This window comes from Cucurbita pepo, chromosome 11 (assembly GCF_057944985.1).
Source record: "Cucurbita pepo subsp. pepo isolate OVF chromosome 11, ASM5794498v1, whole genome shotgun sequence".
Lineage (NCBI taxonomy): Eukaryota > Viridiplantae > Streptophyta > Magnoliopsida > Cucurbitales > Cucurbitaceae > Cucurbita > Cucurbita pepo.
Window position 1 is genome coordinate 15,605,122 of NC_141808.1, and position 14,558 is coordinate 15,619,679.

Genomic DNA, 14,558 nt, shown 5'->3' on the forward strand with positions numbered 1-14,558 from the left:
TTCTATTAATTTCATAGATGGGAAGTTATACATACTTGTGCGAAGAAAAAGAACACAAATTTGTTTTTCATTTGTGTTTTAGATTTGTTCACATAAATAACGCTCACAGAGGTATCCACGGGTTGCGCGCAGGGATAAGGAAGTCTTTTTCGCTCTTGTCTCCATCTCCAAGGAAAATATTTCATTTATTTTTGTAGAAATTAAGACCGAGAATTAGTTGGGATCAATTCCCATTAGAGAATTTCTTTCTGATATATATATTTGTTTTAAAGTTTTTTAATCAATTATTTTTATTTTTCAATATAATATTTATGAAGGAATAAAATATTGTAATAAATACAAAAAATATAATTTAAATTAAAATTCAATAGTATATAACATTCAATATTCAAAAAATAAAGAAATATATAACTATAATTAAAATATTGTAAGTTTTTTATAATATTTCTATTATATATATATATATATGTATGTATATATTATTAATAACTTCTAGAATAAAAAATTATAAATAAAAAAATCAAAGAAGTCGGAGATCCATTGGGCGAGATTCGAGATTCGAGAAAACGGAGGGCTAAAAGCGTAATTTTGATATAATTTATAGCCGTTTGAAAGAGCGTCAATAGCCCGCTCGCCATTTCAAATCTTCGAATTCAATCTCAAACCCTACGTTACCATTTCTCTCTCTCTCTCTCTCTCTCTCTCTACACTCAGTGCTCTGTCACTTCTTCTTCTTCTTCTTCTTCTTCTTCTTCTTCTCCATCAAAATTCTTGCGCTTCTCTCGAAATTCACGTCCTCGTTCTCTCTTTTTTGAAGCCATGGAAGGTACTCTCTTTCTCGCTTTCTGGGGTGGGCTCTTGTGGGGGGAAAGGAGTGGATCGAGGTGGTTTGTTGTTGATTTGGTTGATTTAATGATTGGGGAAGTGTTGTTTCAATTTCAGTTGCAATGGAAGTTATCTCAGAATTATGCACTCCGGTTGTTCCTAGTCATGATTCGAGGCCTCTGCCTTCAATTGCCGGTTCAGGTTCGCTAATTCTTTCATTTTCTTAACGATTCTTTCTGGTTCCGATGTGTGAAAGAATGTTTGTTTTGATGGATCTATTCCGACCAGGAAGATGTGGTTCTGTTTTCGTTCTTTTTATGGATGTAATTTCGGAAGAGCAATCAGTTTGATACATTTACATTCAGTTGGAGACCTAGGGTTTTCTGTCGTGGTGTGAAAACGATCAATTCATTGTTCAATTTTGCCTTGGTTTCAGTTTGGCCACTGAGAATTTCATGGACTGTCTTTCTTCATGATCACTTCAAATGTTTATGATTATCTTTTCCGTTAACTTGTTTCACTAAATTTCTGAGCGGTCCAGATATGGCTTTGGGAGAATCTTTTGAATGTGATGATAAGATGGGGAACGAATTGTCCAGTGAAGTCGAATTAGCATCACCAGATGGAGCGCATACTCTTCCAATTCTGCAAAAAGTAATTGACTTGAGCAACAAAATTAAGGTAATGAGAAATACTTGAGGTCTTCTTTTTCTAGTGGCTGCTGAGAAATTCTTGGTATGCAGTAATTATCTTTTAATAAAAAAGTTTATGCTCTATATTGTGAGTATAGTTTACAAGGTAAATTTCTAGTTTATTCGTTTCTCCAGTTGCAAAATTGGCAATTCTTACTTTGTTGATTTATGGTTTCAGAATTTGAAGAATCAGCATATTCTCCTAACTGAACGATTCAAGCTGGACTCTGATGCTTTTCCAGGCCCTGAAGTTGTGAAAACTCTTCACCTTCTAGGTAGCTTTCTTCTACTGGCCAACCATTTCCCATCATTGCCGTTTTTTAATAATCACTCCTTAGCAATGAATCCTGGGCTGTTTTTTGTTTTTTAGGTACAGAACATGAACTTTTGAAGAAGAAATACCTTGAAGAGTCCTCTGAGCGAAAGAGACTTTACAATGAAGTGATTGAACTGAAAGGGAATATTAGAGTTTTCTGCCGATGTAGACCATTAAATGAAAGCGAATTGGAAAGTGGATCTACCTCTGTAATTGAATTTGATTCGTCTCAGGAAAACGAGATTCAAGTTCTTTCTTCTGATTCTTTTAAAAAACAGTTTAAATTTGATCATGTGTTCAAGATTGAGGACGGCCAAGGTAATTGTGAGAATTAGTGCTGTAAGTTACTGTGAATTCTTAATCCATGTATTGATGATGGTTTTTCAAATGTGCAGGAGCTGTCTTCAGTCAAGCTAAACCTGTCGTAGCTTCAGTGATGGATGGCTACAATGTCTGCATATTTGCTTACGGACAAACTGGAACAGGGAAGACATTTACTATGGAGGGAACGCCGGAAAACAGAGGAGTCAACTACCGAACTCTAAAGGAGCTGTTTAAGATTTCAGAAGAGAGAGATGGTGTTATGAAATATGAATTGTATGTCAGCATGTTGGAGGTTTACAATGAGAAAATCAGGGATCTCTTGGCAGACAACTCCAACCCAAATCTGAAGAAGTGAGTTTCCTTTTTTCCCATAACTTTTCGTGGATGGTTACACATGTCTATATTACATGGCATATTTCGTGATTGTGATTTTGGTAACACTACAGAGCAGAATGCTTTTGGTTCAAAAAAATCAATAATCATATGAAACAATTTCTTGCATTAGTGTTCTAAGATATTTGTTATCAGTTCATTGCAACATGTCCTCCCCCAGACTTGAAACATTTGAATGATTAGTAATGTTAAAAATGTTGGGAGAGATTGTTAATGTGAGGTTTGTTTTAAGGTTGGAGATCAAGCAAGCAGCAGAAGGAACACAGGAAGTCCCTGGATTGATTGAAGCTCAAGTGTATGGAACTGAAGAAGTGTGGGAAATACTTAAATCTGGAAATCGGGCAAGATCTGTTGGGTCCACCAGTGCTAATGAGCTGAGCAGCCGCTCCCACTGGTAAAGTTCTTGATCACCATGTGCTGAATCATCTTGAGGAACATGCAGAATCCTCTACTAACATCTTTTATAACAAAGTGATACACTTTTCTTACGCCAATTACTTCTTAAATATGTTTTAAGTAAATTTTGTTCTTACAATATGATTTGACATACAAATATACTTATGCACGCCTTTCACCATTTGTATGCAGCTTGTTGCGAGTCACTGTCAAGGGAGAGAATCTTATTAATGGACAGAGGACAAAGAGTCATCTTTGGTTAGTGGACTTGGCTGGTAGCGAGCGTGTGGGGAGGATTGATGTTGATGGTGAAAGATTAAAGGAATCTCAGTTCATCAATAAATCACTTTCGGCTCTGGGTGATGTTATATCTGCCCTGGCTTCTAAAACAGCTCACATTCCTTACAGGCATTTCTCCATCCAACTTCTCCTGTTTTCTCTGGAAATTTTCTTGTTATATCTGATTGAGTTTTGATTTTTTTTCTTGTACCAGAAACTCAAAACTCACTCACTTGCTGCAAAGCTCCCTAGGTGGGGGATTTATTGCCTTAATACTTTGCTCCTTAATCTTTACTGTGAAGCTTCATAGACACTAATTGAAACTCTTCTACATGTAGGAGGAGATTGCAAAACCCTGATGTTTGTACAGATTAGTCCAAGTGCAGCCGATGTTGGAGAGACACTCTGCTCGCTGAATTTTGCAAGCCGTGTTAGGGGGATCGAGAATGCCCCGGCTCGCAAACAGACCGATCTCACAGACCTGTTCAAGTTCAAGCAAATGGTATATGAACATTAACACCAGAAAGTTCGGATTGTACTTCTTGAAGATTCTTCTTTTGGTGCTTTGACCTTGTTTATAATTTTTTTTTTTTTTTTTTTTTTTTTTTTTTTTTTTTTTGTTGTTGTTGTTGAACATACAGGCAGAAAAGTCCAAGCATGATGAGAAGGAAATGAAGAAGTTACAAGACAGTGTGCAATCTTTGCAATTAAGACTCACGGCTAGGGAACATATTTGCAGGACTCTTCAAGAGAAGGTAATTAATATAAAGTTTAAGTTGGATGATCATGGGTTTATAAGTAAGGAATACATCTCCATTGGTATGAGGCCTTTTGGGGAAGCCCAAAGCAAAGCTATTGAGAGCCTATGCTCAAAGTGGACAATATCATACCATTGTGGAGAGTCGTGATTTCTAACATGGTATTAAAGTCATGCCCTTAATTAGCCATGTCAAAAGAATCCTCAGATGTCGAACAAAGAATTTATGAGTCTCGAAGAAGTAGTCAAAAGTGACTCAAGTGTCGAACAAAGAGTGTAGTTTGTTCGAGGGGAGGGAGGATTGTTGGGAGGGAGTCTCACATTAGCTAATTTAGGAAATCATCATGGGTAGGTAAGGAATACATCTCCATTGGTATGAGGTCTTTTGGGGAAACCCAAAGCAAAGCCATGAAAACTTATGCTCAAAGTGATAATATCATACCATTGTGGAGAGTCGTGATTCCTAACAGTAAGCTATAACCTCTAATCCTAAAAAAAATTGAAGTTGTTTATTTTTGCTGGTCTTTTTACATCATTGCACAATTTGCTTATTGTTTGTGTACTAAAAACAGGTTCGAGATCTCGAGAGCCACCTCGCAGACGAGAGGAAAGCCAGACTAAAACAAGAAAGTAGAGCTCTTGCTACTGTCGCTGGTGCCTCTCAGCCCTCAGCAATGCTCTCTCTTCCAAAGCTAGCAGCTCCTAAAACAATTACAGAAAAGAAACCACCATTAGGTCCTTCAAAGCTAAGGCTTCCCCTAAGAAAGATAACCAATTTCATACCGCCAACGTCGTCCCCCTTGCCATCCAAAAAACGGCGTGTCTCTTCATTCATAAACACTGCTCATCCAACAGAAGGCAAAGAAAATGTCCCCAAAATGATGACAACAGCAGCAGCGAACACAAGAAGCCTTCTTATACCAAGACGAAATTCGCTTGCTGTTAGGCCAACTCCAACGATGACAACGACAACAACAACGACTATGACACAGGTTTTTCAACCAAAGAGACGGGTCTCGATTGCTACACTTCGTCCTCGTCCCGAGTTGCACTCTCACATGGCAACCCCACTCCAGACCTCTGCCTCAAAATTAAGAAATGGAAGTGCTGCATTGGGGCCACAATTATTTGCAACAAGGAAAGCAAGATACTCAAAGTTGTTTTCTCCATTACCAGAATTCCAAACAGCAGTAGAGGCAGCAACACCTATTGCTGCCATGAGGAGCAGTAGCAAGTTCATGGGGAGCCCTCCAACACAACAAGGTGGTGGTGGTTCAAGAAATGGCAAAGTTATTGCATTACAAAGAAAACCAATTGTGTGGAGTCCTCTCAAATTGAGAGGGCTGAAAACTTTCAGGAGGCCATCTTTAATACCATCTCGATCGTCCTCAACCGAGTTCCAATGACGACATCATCTTCAACCTTCTGTACACAAGATACAAGGCTCAAAACTTGCAGGAGGAGGCCATCGTTAATAACGTCTCGATCCTCCACCGTGTTTCAATGATAGACATCATCTTCAACCTTTGTACAACAGTGTGTTTCTCTAACCTCTGCACTCTCTACAACATGTTCTCTGTGTATTTGTCTTTTGATTCATAGAATTGTTCTTTTCTTGGATGTTACTTACAGCTAAATTGTATGCTTCTGGCTTACCAAATGAGGTCTAGAAAACAAACCAAGTTAACATATAGATGATTTCTATAGGGTATGTTCTATATTACATCATGTGAATTTAGCCAAAATTTATCAAATAAACATTTTATGTGAACATAACCCAAAAACCTAAATTTGAACGCGGAAGATAAATCAAACCCACCCTATAATAGTCTGGAGTTTCTTTTTCGAGCTTCCCCAAGCTCACAACAAGCCGATATTGTCTTGTTTAAGCATTCCCTTCTGAGCTTCCATTCAAGGGAGATGTTTTCACACCCTTACAAAGAATGTTTTGTTCTCTTCCCGACGTGAGATCTCACAAAACATAATACTCGAAGTACCGTGACTAAATGGAAAATCTAAACCGAGTAATTATCATTAATTTACATAATCAATAATTAACTCATAAGATACTTATCTACAAAACATTTTTTTTAAAAAAAAAAAAAAGTGCATTATTACACCTTTATAGGACAATATAAATAAATGGAGCAAACCCTAATTTAAAAATATTGCCATCTTTAGCTTTTGTTTCAACGATGAAGAAGAGAGACCCACATAGTAAGTAGAACCCAAAATTTAAAAACTAGGGCTGAATTGGGGGTGTGCATGGAAGGCCCATCAAATATTTTTTTAAAAAAAAGTAGCCGTTGGCCCTTTCGTTTTCGGATTGAATGGAAAATCGACCGTTGGAACAACAAAGATACGTTACCAATTATCTAAAAAAGCCCTCTCCTTTGACTTCCCCACTTGTGAGACAAAAAGGGGTTCGGCAACAAGAATTTCAATTCAATCAGTTTCGACCCCTCATAATCTCTCATGGCTATTTAGAGAGAGAAATAGAGAGATTTGTTGAAGACCCACGTTGGTGATTCTTCAATTCAATCAAAATGGTAGCCAAAACCCCACCAAAGCAAAAGAAAATGGTAGCAGCAGCAGCAGCAGCCACTCTCAACCCAGTTCAAGTGAGAGAAACGCTCAAGAAGGTAAGAACACAAAGTTCATGGACTCTGTTTTGATTGAATTGCATAAGGACTCTGTTTTTTATTGTGTTCTAAGTTTTTGGAGAAAGTTTGCAGATCTCATTTGGGTATTTCTTCATTTTTAGCATAGTTTTTCAGCTCAAATGTTGAAAATTTTACATTGTTCTTCATTGGATCTTTTAGCTTTCTCCATTTTTTTGTTCTTTTTTTGGTGGAACAGTTTCAGAAAGGTTCTTTCTTTCATTTCATTATCTTTGTTTCATTTCTCTGAAAATACTGCGAGGAAAGCTGTAGATCCAATCTGGGTTCTTCATTTTCAATACATTTTCTCAGCTAGAAGGTTGAAAATGTAAATTCTTCCTCACTTTCGGGGAAACAAACCCTCCAATCCGACTCTCCACAGTGGTATGATATTGTCCACTTTGAGCATAAGCTCTCGTGGGTTTGCTTTTAGTTTCCCAAAATTGTATCGTATCAATGTAGATGTATTCTTTACTTATAGACCTACGATCATTCCCTAAATTAGCCAACGTTGGACGGGACTCCCTCCCAACAATCCTCAAATGGATCTTCATCCAGTGATGTAAACGAAAATACATTCGTTCTTGTTCATTTTCTGAGAGACTCAACCTCAGCTCAATGAGAACTTGCAATCCAATATATTTTAATACTCCACTCCCATTAAAACTTCAAGATTGAACAAATATTTTAGCAGCTCGTTCTTTTTCTTGTTCTTGGGACTAATTTGGGTTGTGTAGGTGGAAATGTGCATGAGAAGGCTACAAGAACTGCAATTCACAGTAACAGGAGGGAACAAAGTGATATCAGGGGTGAGCCTCAGCCCACGTAGTACCAGAGGCTATCTTAAGACAAGCCTCAGATGTAAACAGGAATCTTTGAGGTTTAATTTCTTGCTATCAATTTGATCGGTTTTGTGTCAAGTTGAGCTTTTTTTGTTTAATACTCAAATGGGTTCTTCTCTGTTTCCATTTTTGAAGGATCAAAAATGGTGGTGGAGGCAGGAAATCTCCTGTGGGGAAGTTTCCAGCTAATGCAGGAGGAGGTCTCTTTCTAAACTTTTAATGCCTTGAATCTTTCCCGTTCTTGCTGTTCTTGCTGGATGAGTTTATTCAGTCGCTCAATTTCAAGAACGGTTTAATGTGCTCGTTAACTACCAATTCTGTGTTAAATAGGTTCTTGAACTTTAAAAACGTTTAATAAGTTTCGAGATTATTCATTATTTTCATTTTGAGCAGGGGAGTGGAAGAGGATGTCTTTACCAGCAATGCTTGTAGGTGAAACCATTGGAGAAATACTGACTGCTAGCAAATTTGCAAGAGAGATGGTTGAAGCTGTTACCATCGACACCAAAAGCACGTCGATGGATGACCCAAAAACTCCATTGACACGACAAAGAAACCGAAGACCAAACCTGGAAGATTCAGAACTAAGAGCAAGAAGGAAAAGAGAGAAGCAAGAGAAGTTACAATCCAAACGAACTGAATCACATTCTCCGTCACTTCAACGAGTTCGGTCCCGGATCAATTTCAAGGTTGTTTCACCTCCGACCAAAAGAGATGTTGTCGATAAAGAGAATGCGCGGTATCTAGCAAACCGAGTGTCACCTAGGAACAGCAGGCCATGGACGAAAAAGACCATACTTTTTCCAAATCCTATATTCCTATCATCATCAGATAACTCCCAACAACCAAAGTTTTGCAGAACAAAGTCTCCAGTCATCACAAAAACTAGACAGCAAACAACTCCACATAAGTTCTTGATCAAGTCTCCAGCGTCAGCTTCAAAGTTTCAGGTGAAGATTAGGAGCCCGCCGGTGGTGATCACACGGTCGCCAACAAAACCAGTACTCTCGAGTAAGCAGTCTCCTCCAAAGGGATCCACTGCCTCCAAGCTGCGTCGGTCATTTTCACCGTCAAGGCTGTTAACTTCGAAGCTGAGGCAACCATTCTCGCCTGCAAGACTTACAGGTTCGAAGCTGAGGCAATCTTTCTCACCTTCAAGACTGGCTGCTAGGTTGGTGTCTCCCCTGAAAAGCAGAAAAAGTGTACAGAAATATGATGGGAACACTAATCTGAGTGGACTGAAACAGAGACCAACCAATATAATACAGATGAGAATTTGAAAGAAGTTGCTCTAAATTATTCTTTCTTTGATATTTTCTCAATGTCCATAGTGTGTTTCTTGTGTTCTTCCTTCATTCCATCACATTGTATCAGCCTGTGAAAATCAATAAAGAAAGTTTCGGTTAACTTCAAGAACAGATGAGACCCATTTACAAAATATGAAGTAAAAGTACTATCAAACAACATTTTGTTTGATATTTTCTCAATGTCCATCCAAGTGGTTGTGTTGTTTGTGATGAAAAAATGATACAGACACGGAAAGAAACAAACCTGTGCCATTTCATATATCATCAAACCAGAATATTGTACACTAATGATACATTTTCTATTCACCACCGGATACAAAATTGAAAAATATGTATCCTTAAAAGCTTCCTCACCCCCCAACAAAATCAATGAAAAAAGAACAAAAACAGATTAGCATATAGCTCAACGTGTCGTCTTTTTCCTTCCCCCCTTTTGAGAATCTGATCATGAGTCAGCAAGGGACCTCTGCATTTCATACACTCCACAAGGACTGCAGAGGAATGGAAAAATGAGCAAATAAACTCAGCTGATGTAGTTTGAAGATGCTATTCTTTCATAACTTCCTTCAGGAGATGATGTTTTCCCTGTTCTCCCTTCCAGCGCCCGATGCATCATCTCTGTCAACGGTTCTTCACAATCATGCATATTGCAATAATAGATTACACACACTGTGTGAAGGAAAAAAGAGATTTAGACATCTACCGTAATGGAGATGCAAATCTTGTCCGCTCTCTGTGTCGGCCCATGGCTTTATCCTTTGGTGATGAAGTTTTGCCTCCCCCACCAGCTTGACGCATCATCTCTGTGAACAATCAAGAAATTTGCAAAATAGAATAGTCACTATGGAGTTTCTAACAGCCCACGGTGGACTCCTGTAAATGTATTGGTCATATGATTGTTATGATTTTATTAAAAAGGCATTGAATAATAACATTATCTACCTCGTTTTTTCTCAAGCTCTTGGTCAAGCTCTTCTTTCCACTTCCTTTGTATATCAGAATAATGCTTGCTGCTAGATGATAACACACAACGTCACTTACCCAAATATCAAGAATACAACAGATGTCAATGATACTAAGCCTGCTAAAAGGACACCCAAAAGTCGAACCTCGGGCTACCAGCTTCTGACTGACCATCAACTAGAAGTCCTTTCCAATCGCTGAGTTGTGATCTTTGATCATTTGCATTACCCCTGCTACCACTAGCTGGGCTACCAGTGCCAAAAACATCAATTGCTGGGGATGGATTACCAGGACTTCGACTTGGTGACCGGCTTTTCGGAGGCAATTTCAAGTATGTGGGAGTACTTTCATCTCGTTTACTCTCAATAAAAACTGGAGAGCAGGATGCATTCAAACTATTGTAGAATTCCTCATAAAGCGGTGACTGAAGTTTCTTCAATTCAAGAGCCTAAGGCATTGAAATCAAACATAACAAATTAAGCAAACAAGTTTCTTCAATAAAACGGCAGTGAAGGGGAATATTATAAAGACAAAGTAATTGCAAACTCAAACTGAAAATCCAAACCTTTTCATACAAGAAAGCTTTAATTTTTGATTCAGTAAGCTCATCCTCGTCTTCAGAGAGTGATCGTCCCCTAGGAAATGAGAAGTTCTGGTCCTCGTCAAAAACTCCTGAACAGCTTCTAGCTGCAAGAGCTTCCTCTTCTAAATTGCTTCCTTGGTCTACTGCTGGACTTCTATCAAATTTGCAATCCTCATCATCGGAGGGCTCACAAATTGGGTTATAACTCTATCACCAAAAGAAAAAAAATAGCCAAGTTAATTCAAGAGCTTTGTGAACGAACTAAAGTGCCATCCAGGCATTGAAAAAGAAGAAAAAATAACAGTTTCCTCACCTTCAAATTCTCATGTACAATAGAAGAACCGATTTTTACTTCATCTAACATTAAATCATCCTTATCATCAATCTGACACATTTCATCATCACTGTTTGCTGCCCATATATCGCTTTCTAGTTTGTTTGCAGTGTATACCTTTGAGCAGATCAGGCTATCCAAATTACAAATATCACTTGATCCAGGATGTGTTGGAGTTTTACTGTCAAGAAAAGAATGTCAAAAACCTTAATAATTGTAAGCAGGTAAATGCACAATCTTTTCTAGTCGAATTTTTGGATTCACCTCATTTCAAAATTTGAAGTATACGAAGGTGAATGGATTTCCAAGGGGTCCTGATGATGGCAAATTTACAGTTATAAATAGGAAAACAAACAATCATGAATAAATTATTCTGGTTCTTTAATCCTCTAACCGTGCATGCATCACGTGACACGAGTTGAGATTCTGCCTCCTCCCCGGTAACAAACGGATGCTTAAAGCAACAAAACAGGAAGGTTAGATGATAGTTAAAACAATCACGCCATTGGCACAATTTCTCAGTGTATAATACGTTATTGCTAGAATAAAAGAGGAAGCACGCCGCTAGAGCCTCTGCAGCTTATTATTTGTTTTTATCAAGTACAACAAAAATATCAATCAAGTTAAAAATCACCTTCAAGAGTTCAGAGGCAGCTGGTCTTAAGTTTGGTTCCCTGCAATTTGACCCACATTGATTTGACTTTCCATGAGAAATAGTGGCAAAGAGAAAGCAAAAGAAGAACATTTCCAACGAATCTCAAAGTTCGACATTGTAAAGCTAGGATTAGCTTCTTGAAGATCGGGGTTAGAAATGCAAAGAAATGAGACTTACTTTTGCAAACATTTCAACAGAAAATCTTTAGCTTCAACCGAAAGCTGCTCGGGGATTGGTGGATGAGACTTCGTTGTGCCTATATGAAAAAGAGCAGCAACCTAAAAGAAAAGAATTGTCAGTTCACTTTACAAAACAATTTAATGCACCCACCACTAAAACATCTTCAAGTTATAAGATACCTCTTGATACTGTTGGCTCCAAGGAGGCTTTCCTGTAGCCATCTCAATAACAGTGCATCCAACACTCCATATGTCAGCAGAGCTAGGAATAATTATCACATACTTATGATCATCCATCTCACCAAATTAATATTTTGCTATAGGCAAAGCTACTTAAGACCACTTATTTGCCTCGAATTTAAGCTTGTCAACAGGATTTGAAAACGACATTTTACAGTTAATAATTGGTATCCAAATATCCAGAACAGATTGTAGATTCTAAGTAGAGCTTGACATCAGTTAGTTCTTACAAATTATGCCCGGTCTGCAGAATTACTTCAGGAGCCATCCAATATGGAGTGCCCTTCATAGACTTTGCTCCTGAAATAGTAGCCTACAGCAAAGGAATTTTGATCAGAAGCCAGATAGCTTTCAAACTAAATAAAAGTCAAGGATCACTGGCTTTACCAGCTCGACAACTTGTTTTGATGCCCCAAAATCAGCAAGCTTAATGCATCCATTGTTATCTACAAGGATATTCGCCCCCTGCAATAGAATACAAGAAACACAACCTATTTATAACTGACACGGGGAATAAGTAAACTGCATGCAATGATAAAAATCATAAAAACCGACCTTAATGTCCCTGTGCATGATACCGTTCTTGTGTAAATATTCCAATCCCAATAATAACTGTTTTGTATATGTTCTCAAAACCTACATACAGTTGATATTAAGGATTAGACACTCGGTGCATCTGACACAAGCATGTTGAACGTAGTAAATAGAATGACTTACTGCTTCAGGAAAGGCTCCAAATTTCCCCAAAAGTGACGATATTGATCCACCAGGGACAAATTCCAATAATATATTTAAAGAATCATCCTCTCTGACTGTCCCCAAGTATCTCTAACAAACAACACAATGTATTCAGTGGGCAAACTAATGGACTTATTTACGTAAATGAAAAGCAGAAGGCCATACTCACAACAATATTTGGATGAGAAAGATCCTTGAGAAGTTTCACTTCTTCCTCAAGCTCCTTAACGTGAGTCTGGTTGCAACAACAAAAACAAAACACCATGTAAGAGGTGGGAATGTTTTTTAGAGTGTGAAGAGCATTGAAGTGCAATAGCCTTTTGGAGGTTAAGGGCTTTAGTGAGGTGAGCCATATAATATGTGACACAAATAAGAGAATAAAAACAAAAAAAAAAAAAAACAAAAACAATGAGGCCTTGTTTAAGAAATCGTTGTGCTTTAAGTATTAAGCAAAACAAAAATGAAGATTATAACTTTCGAGTATCTAACTCAAGTTCATTAAAATTCAAAACTAACTGGAATTAACTAAGCGAAATATGTCCAGGAAATGTTGATCAGGAATGTGGTTGGTGAAAAATGGCAGCTATAGTCAGTTACCGGCGATCCAGGATCATCAAGTTTGCAAAGGCGTCAATATATAGACTATATATTGAGAAAAATTAATCAAAATCATATTTGATAGCTTCAAAGACGAGAATCAAAGGAGAGTAACAACAAAATCATATTATTAGAATCAGCTGCAAACTAAAAGCAAACCTGCGCTTTCTCCTTCGAAGCGCCATTTGCAGCAATCAGAACCTGGACGAGAACGACGCAGAAAACGATCAAAATGAGATCCAACAATTCCAAAACCAATCTTCAAAAGCACAATTCACCAACAAGCAATGAAACCGAACTCCAAAGGCTCAAACCTGCTTAACAGCGAGAAGCTCTCCAGAGCCAAGATTCATACCCATATACACCCGGCCAAAGGCGCCGCAGCCAATCAACTCGCCCTTGCGCCATCGAATCGGAGGGTCAGTTTCCTTGGGGATGGGAGGAAGAGCCGAGGACGACGGGGAGTGCCTAGAAAACACTCTGGATTTCCGAATGCTGGAGTTAATCTTATCAACTAGGGCTCCAACTCCAATTGCAGGGGAATGAGGATCTTCATTCTCAAGAGGAGCGCGAAACACCAATGATCGGCGAACAGAAGCGAAGATATCTTGCATTTGAGGGATCGGAAGAGAGTAGAGAGTGAGGAAATGAGGAATCTGCGACGAACAGGGTAAAAGGGAGAGTGAATTGTAAGAGAAACGAAGAGTTTCGATCAATGGCGGTCGCCAAGAAAGTCAGAGTCTGGAGAGAGAAAGAGAGCGGAGGGAAAAGAAAGTGGAGAATAATTTTCAAAAAAAGGAAATTCATTATTTTTAAAATTAATAAATAAATAATAAAAAAGCCGACAGTGCAGTTTTTTAATTTTGAAGGAACCGCTCTCTGGTGGGGGAGAGGTCTCAAAAAAATAAATAAATAAATAAATAAAAATAATAATATTCGAAGTAAGTTCTCGTGACTTTGTTATAGAATAGAGAGAGTATTCTTTCATTATAAACTCATAATCATTCTATAAATTAGCGGATATGGGACTTTTATCATCAAACATGAATTTGATTAAATTATAGGTTTTCTTTATATATTATTTTTTTCTATCTGAATTATATGTTATCAAAGTCATTGTTATTGTTTAATCGGTTTTAGCTTATGAGCATACTTTCTTTCAAATTGTTTTCAAACATATATTCTCGCTTGCATTTCCTATCAAAGCCTTTGTTTGGTTTTAGTTTGTAAGCTTATATTCTTTTAAATTATTTTCAAACATATATTCTCGCTCACGTTTTCTAAAACATTTTTTACAAATGTGACTCGAGGGTCAAGTATATGTCGACGATGTCTGCGAAGTTTGAATTTCTTATGTCTGACTTATTCGTTGGATTAGAACAAGTGTCACACAATCGCTCTATATTTATGTCGATTTTCTGTAACATTTTTTATTCTCTTAGAAGTTTAAGTTCACATCATGTGGTCTTATCACAAGC

The 14,558-nt window shown here is 37.8% G+C and overlaps 3 protein-coding genes across 5 annotated transcripts; 2 read left to right on the forward strand and 1 right to left on the reverse strand.

The window, feature by feature from the left end:
* Nucleotides 1-659: 659 nt before the first annotated feature.
* Nucleotides 660-5,705, forward strand: LOC111804984 (kinesin-like protein KIN-14S). Its single transcript, XM_023689834.2, has 12 exons — nt 660-826; nt 943-1,026; nt 1,367-1,506; nt 1,696-1,792; nt 1,888-2,151; nt 2,229-2,508; nt 2,783-2,944; nt 3,139-3,354; nt 3,440-3,477; nt 3,564-3,727; nt 3,867-3,980; nt 4,555-5,705. The coding sequence occupies exons 1-12, from the start codon at nt 820-822 to the stop codon at nt 5,386-5,388; spliced, it is 2,400 nt and encodes a 799-aa protein (XP_023545602.2). The 5' UTR covers nt 660-819; the 3' UTR covers nt 5,389-5,705.
* Nucleotides 5,706-6,373: 668 nt separating this feature from the next.
* On the forward strand, nt 6,374-8,900 carry ATN (cyclin family). Its single transcript, XM_023691524.2, has 4 exons — nt 6,374-6,624; nt 7,380-7,522; nt 7,620-7,684; nt 7,878-8,900. Exons 1-4 carry the CDS (start codon nt 6,529-6,531, stop codon nt 8,762-8,764), a joined length of 1,191 nt encoding a protein of 396 aa, XP_023547292.1. The 5' UTR covers nt 6,374-6,528; the 3' UTR covers nt 8,765-8,900.
* On the reverse strand, nt 8,755-13,864 carry LOC111806153 (mitogen-activated protein kinase kinase kinase NPK1). 3 transcript variants are annotated; one of them, XM_023691522.2, is made up of 19 exons: nt 13,395-13,863; nt 13,240-13,281; nt 12,653-12,718; nt 12,463-12,573; nt 12,301-12,381; nt 12,133-12,210; nt 11,976-12,058; nt 11,686-11,767; nt 11,504-11,604; nt 11,306-11,345; nt 11,066-11,125; nt 10,936-10,985; nt 10,651-10,852; nt 10,320-10,544; nt 9,901-10,202; nt 9,734-9,804; nt 9,495-9,594; nt 9,036-9,409; nt 8,755-8,859 (listed from the first exon to the last, which is right to left on the reverse strand). In XM_023691522.2, the coding sequence occupies exons 1-18, from the start codon at nt 13,692-13,694 to the stop codon at nt 9,358-9,360; spliced, it is 2,046 nt and encodes a 681-aa protein (XP_023547290.2). In that variant the 5' UTR covers nt 13,695-13,863; the 3' UTR covers nt 8,755-8,859; nt 9,036-9,357. The 3 variants fall into 3 exon arrangements, with proteins under 3 accessions (XP_023547290.2, XP_023547291.2, XP_086984866.1); XM_023691523.2 differs by having other exon boundaries at nt 8,756-8,859; nt 9,734-9,801; XM_087128740.1 differs by lacking the exons at nt 8,755-8,859; nt 9,036-9,409 and having other exon boundaries at nt 9,491-9,594; nt 9,734-9,801; nt 13,395-13,864.
* Nucleotides 13,865-14,558: the final 694 nt, after the last annotated feature.

Bases quoted from the DNA above. Each gene is read 5' to 3' on its own strand.
- LOC111804984 (XM_023689834.2), top strand. The intron at 2,945-3,138 runs GTAAAGTTCTTG...ATTTGTATGCAG, and splicing joins CTGAGCAGCCGCTCCCACTG to CTTGTTGCGAGTCACTGTCA. The intron at 3,355-3,439 runs GCATTTCTCCAT...TTCTTGTACCAG, and splicing joins ACAGCTCACATTCCTTACAG to AAACTCAAAACTCACTCACT.
- LOC111806153 (XM_023691522.2), bottom strand. From the start codon at position 13,694: ATGCAAGATATCTTCGCTTCTGTTCGCCGATCATTGGTGTTTCGCGCT. The intron at 10,853-10,935 runs GTGAATCCAAAA...TTTTCTTGACAG, and splicing joins ACTTCAAATTTTGAAATGAG to TAAAACTCCAACACATCCTG. The intron at 10,203-10,319 runs GTTTGGATTTTC...TCAATGCCTTAG, and splicing joins AAGCTTTCTTGTATGAAAAG to GCTCTTGAATTGAAGAAACT.
- ATN (XM_023691524.2), top strand. From the start codon at position 6,529: ATGGTAGCCAAAACCCCACCAAAGCAAAAGAAAATGGTAGCAGCAGCA. The intron at 6,625-7,379 runs GTAAGAACACAA...TGGGTTGTGTAG, and splicing joins TGAGAGAAACGCTCAAGAAG to GTGGAAATGTGCATGAGAAG. The intron at 7,685-7,877 runs GTCTCTTTCTAA...CATTTTGAGCAG, and splicing joins TCCAGCTAATGCAGGAGGAG to GGGAGTGGAAGAGGATGTCT.